The sequence below is a fragment of the Perca flavescens genome, chromosome 17, assembly GCF_004354835.1.
Source record: "Perca flavescens isolate YP-PL-M2 chromosome 17, PFLA_1.0, whole genome shotgun sequence".
Taxonomy (NCBI): Eukaryota; Metazoa; Chordata; class Actinopteri; order Perciformes; family Percidae; genus Perca; species Perca flavescens.
The window spans coordinates 33,579,143-33,584,142 of NC_041347.1; the positions used below are offsets into that span (position 1 = coordinate 33,579,143).

Sequence of the window (5,000 nt, forward strand, 5' to 3'; positions counted from 1 at the left end):
ATAATATAATATAACGTAATGTAATGTAATATAACGTAATATAATGTAATATAATGTAATGTAATGTAATATAACATAATATAATGTAATGTAATATAATGGAATAAAATGGAATACAATGTAATGTAATATAATGTAATATAATGGAATATAATGGAATAAAATGGAATACAATGTAATATAATGGAATGGAATGGAATATAATGGAATATAATGGAATATAACGTAATATAATGGAATATAATGGAATGGAATAGAATATAATGGAATATAATAGAATACAATGTAATATAATGTAATATAATGTAATGGAATGGAATATAATGGAATATAATGTAATAAAATGTAATATAACGTAATATAATGGAATACAATGTAATATAACGTAATATAAGGGAATATAATGTAATATAATGTAATGGAATGGAATATAATGGAATATAACGTAATATAATGGAATACAATATAATATAATGTAATGTAATATAACATAATATAATGGAATACAATATAACATTATGTAATGTAGTATTACATAATATAATGGAATATAATGGAATACAATGTAATATAACGTAGTATAAGGGAATATAATGGAATAAAATGGAATAAAATGGAATACAATGTAATATAATGTAATGTAATATAATGTAATGTAATATAATGTAATATAATGGAATACAATGGAATATAATGTAATATAATGGAATAAAATGGAATACAATGGAATAAAATGGAATACAATGTAATGTAATATAATGGAATATAATGGAATATAATGGAATAAAATGGAATAAAATGGAATACAATGTAATATAATGTAATATAACGTAATGGAATGTAATATAATGGAATACAATGGAATGGAATGTAATATAACGTAATATAATGTAATATAAAAGTCCCTCTGCATGTTCTGCAGCGTTAGGTTAGTGTGCTGTCACATTACTCAACCCCGTATTTGTGAATACAAATATCTGAAGTGAAAGTTCTCTCACTAAAGTATGTTGCTGCGTATCATTGCACATTTTTAAGTTGGTATATAGAAATGCCGCTCCTCGGATCTGGAATGCCCTCCCCGACCGTCTGAGGGCCCCTCAAACTATTGAGACTTTTAAAAAATGGACTAAAAACATTTATTTTTAGCAGAACTTATGAGTTTAAATTATCCCTGCAAGTCGTTGCAGTATTTGTATTTTATATTGATGTTCTTACCATGCTTTTATGATCTTGACTGTAGCACTTTGAGATTTGCTTCAAATGTAAAGTGCATTACAAATAAAATCTATTATTATTATTATTATTATTATTATTAAATCCTGGAGATGTTTTAGTGGGTATACTGCGTATTATGTAGACCAGTGTTTTTCAACCTTTTTTGAGCCACGGCACATTTTTTACATTAAGAAAATCCCGCGGCACACCACCAACCAAAAATGTACCAAAATGACACATTGTAGCCTAATAAGATCAGAATCTGCATTTTTCCTTTTTAAAAATGTATCCATCGCTGTTTGCAGGCTCACATCGATGATCTCGGCCCTACTGCTTACATCCTGGCACTGCCACCTGGTGGCAGTAATTCTATTGTCTTAAAGTGCCCATATTATGAAAAAAACACTTTTTCTGGTGATTTTGGGGTGTTCTTTTGTGTTTCTGGTGCTTACACACGCATACAAACTTTGAAAAAAACATCCATCCACGGTGTTCAGAGTGAGATCTGGTTTATGAATGTGTCCTGCCTTCAGTCTCCTGGTGAGCTGTTCAAAATGTGCCCGGATTGTGACGTCACAATCCAAAACGAGCTGGCTAACCTCAACCGTTAGCTTGTAGCGTTAGCGTTAGCATGCTAACGCCAATGCTAACGCTAGCATGCCACCTCATTCTCAATAGCAAAGCACTGCTACAACACACACAAGTTCACCATAATCTCCAGAAGAACTACTTCCATGTGCTCCCTGGTTTAGAAGAAGTCTCCCGGCTGATCCTGCCTTGGAACTGACTGAAGTTGGAGAAACAGCCTTTCTTTTACTGTCTATGGAGCTAGCTGACATGATCTACATCTGAGCTACTGAGCATGTGCGAGTGCAATCAAAGATAGTAAAGAAGAAGAAGAAGAAAAGAGGTCTCACTCTGTAGCTAAAACAGAAACCAGGTGAAAAGAGGATCTGCAGCAGTGAGAGAGAGCTGTGCCTTACAACAAAAATATGGTGTTTTTTGAAAATTAAACCATGTAAACCTATTCTGGTACAACCTTAAAATACAGTTATGAACCTGAGCATAATATGGGCGCTTTAAATTAACAAGGTCATTATTGTGCTACACTGCCACCTACTGACACAGAATAGCATTTCATTTCTCTGCCAGTCATCACATTCATTGCAGGCACAGATGCGCAACAATGGCAGATTATTTGCAGTAACTTTGTTGGACCAATTAATTAAAATCGGATAAAATTCCCACGGCACGCAGGACGATCTGAAAATCACTGACGTAGACCACACCACTGAGCTAGACTATCTGTCCAATCAGAGTTTTCTGTTCCACGACCTCACATCCACATGTTCCACCAAAACCAGTTCCTTCCTGAGACTATTTAGCAGAGGCACCGTGGCTCCGTCTGGAGCTTAGCCCCGCCCCCACGATGATTGTGATTGGTTTAAAGAAATGCCGATAAACCAGAGCACCAGTTGTCCTCCCATCCAGGAATGCTGTGTGGACTAGACAGACCTTCCTCCACAGCGCTGTGGAGGAAGGTCTGTCAATATGAGACTATCTTGGATATAAAAGAGATTCTCAGAGAACTTCTGCTGTAAATAATCTGAGACAAGAAGCACCTGTCGGATAGAGTGTGTTGGTACCTGAGGACAATGTGTGTGTGTGTGTGTGTGTGTGTGTGTGTGTGTGTGTGTGTGTGTGTGTGTGTGTGTGTGTATCTGTCTGTGTGTGTGTGTGTGTGTGTGTCTCTGTGTCTGTGTGTACTGTGGGTGTATCTGTGCGTGCGTGTGTGTGTGTGTGTGTGTGTATATGTATCTGTCTGTGTGTGTGTGTGTGTGTGTGTGTGTTTGTGTGTGTGTGTGTGTGTGTATCTATCTGTGTGTGTGTGTGTGTGTGTGTGTCTGTGTGTGTGTCTGTGTGTATCTGTGTGTGTGTGTGTGTGTGTATCTGTGTGTGTGTGTGTGTATATGTATCTATCTGTGTGTGTGTGTGTGTCTGTGTGTATGTATCTGTGTGTGTGTGTGTGTCTCTGTGTGTGTGTGTCTGTGTGCCTGTGTGTCTATGTGTGTGTGTGTGTGTGTGTGTGTGTGTGTGTGTGTGTGTGTGTGTGTGTGTGTGTGTGTGTGTGTGTGTGTGTGTGTGTGTGTGTGTGTGTGTGTGTGTGTGTGTTGTGTGTGTGTGTGTGTGTGTGTGTGTGTATGTGTGTGTGTGTGTGTGTGTGTGTGTGTGTGTGTGTGTGTGTGTGTGTGTGTGTGTGTGTGTGTGTGTGTGTGTGTGTGTCTATGTGTGTGTGTGTGTATGTGTCTGTGTGTGTGTGTGTGTGTGTGTGTGTGTGTGTGTGTGTGTGTGTGTGTTGGTACCTGAGCCCAGTGTCCTGAGAGAAGAGCGATCGTACTTCTTGACCCAGCTGTCGTCGTACTTCAGCAGCAGACGGAGAGCCGTCGGAGCGCCGTAGAACTGGGTGATCCTCAGACGCTGCACAGTCTCCCAGTACCTGCCTGGAGGTAGTTAGCTCCTTAGTTAGCTTCTTAGTTAGCTCCTTAGTTTTCTCCTTAGTTAGCTCCTTAGTTAGCTCCTTAGTTAGCTTCTTAGTTTGCTCCTTAGTTTGCTCCTTAGTTTGCTCCTTAGTTTGCTCCTTAGTTTGCTCCTTAGTTAGCTCCTTAGTTAGCTCCTTAGTTAGCTTCTTAGTTAGCTCCTTAGTTTGCTCCTTAGTTTGCTCCTTAGTTTGCTCCTTAGTTTGCTCCTTAGTTAGCTCCTTAGTTTGCTCCTTAGTTAGCTCCTTAGTTTGCTCCTTAGTTTGCTCCTTAGTTTGCTCCTTAGTTTGCTCCTTAGTTTTCTCCTTAGTTTGCTCCTTAGTTAGCTCCTTAGTTAGCTTCTTAGTTAGCTCCTTAGTTAGCTTCTTAGTTAGCTCCTTAGTTAGCTCCTTAGTTAGCTTCTTAGTTAGCTCCTTAGTTAGCTCCTTAGTTAGCTTCTTAGTTAGCTCCTTAGTTAGCTCCTTAGTTAGCTCCTTAGTTAGCTTCTTAGTTAGCTCCTTAGTTAGCTTTTTAGTTAGCTCTTTAGTTAGCTTCTTAGTTAGCTCCTTAGTTAGCTCCTTAGTTAGCTCCTTAGTTAGCTTCTTAGTTAGCTCCTTAGTTAGCTTCTTAGTTAGCTCCTTAGTTAGCTCCTTAGTTAGCTTCTTAGTTAGCTCCTTAGTTAGCTCCTTAGTTAGCTTCTTAGTTAGCTCCTTAGTTAGCTCCTTAGTTAGCTTCTTAGTTAGCTCCTTAGTTAGCTCCTTAGTTAGCTCCTTAGTTAGCTCCTTAGTTAGCTTTTTAGTTAGCTTCTTAGTTAGCTTCTTAGTTAGCTTATTAGTTAGCTCCTTAGTTAGCTTCTTAGTAAGCTTCTTAGTTAGCATGCTAAGGCAGGGCTCAGCAACCTTTACTATGAGCCTGCAAAACATATATGAGCCACATAATGGAGATACAACATCTATTTAGGTCTAAATGATATTATTGTGTGTGTGTGTGTGTGTGTGTTTTGTGTGTGTGTGTTTGTGCGTGTGTGTTTGTGCGTGTGTTTTTGTGTTTGTGTGTGTGTGTTTTTGTGCGTGTTTGTGTGTGTGCGTGCGTGCATGTGTGTTTGTGTCTGTGCGTGTTTGTGTGTTTTTGTGTGTGTTTGTGTGTGCGTGTTTGTGTGTGTGCGTGTGTGCATGTGTGTTTGTGTGTGTGTTTGTGTCCGTGTGTGTGTGCGTATATGTGTTTGCGTGTGCATGTTTGTGTCTGTGCGTGTGTTTTTGTGAGTGTGTG

At 38.5% G+C, this 5,000-nt stretch overlaps 1 protein-coding gene across 1 annotated transcript in view; it reads right to left on the reverse strand.

Moving 5' to 3' along the window:
- The window catches only part of acss1 (acyl-CoA synthetase short chain family member 1), a 47,881-nt gene that overhangs the window by 23,211 nt on the left and 19,670 nt on the right, over positions 1–5,000 (reverse strand). The window contains exon 7 of the mRNA XM_028603701.1: positions 3,579–3,716. Coding sequence (XP_028459502.1) covers positions 3,579–3,716 — 138 coding nt within the window. The remainder of the gene's footprint in view (positions 1–3,578; positions 3,717–5,000) is intronic.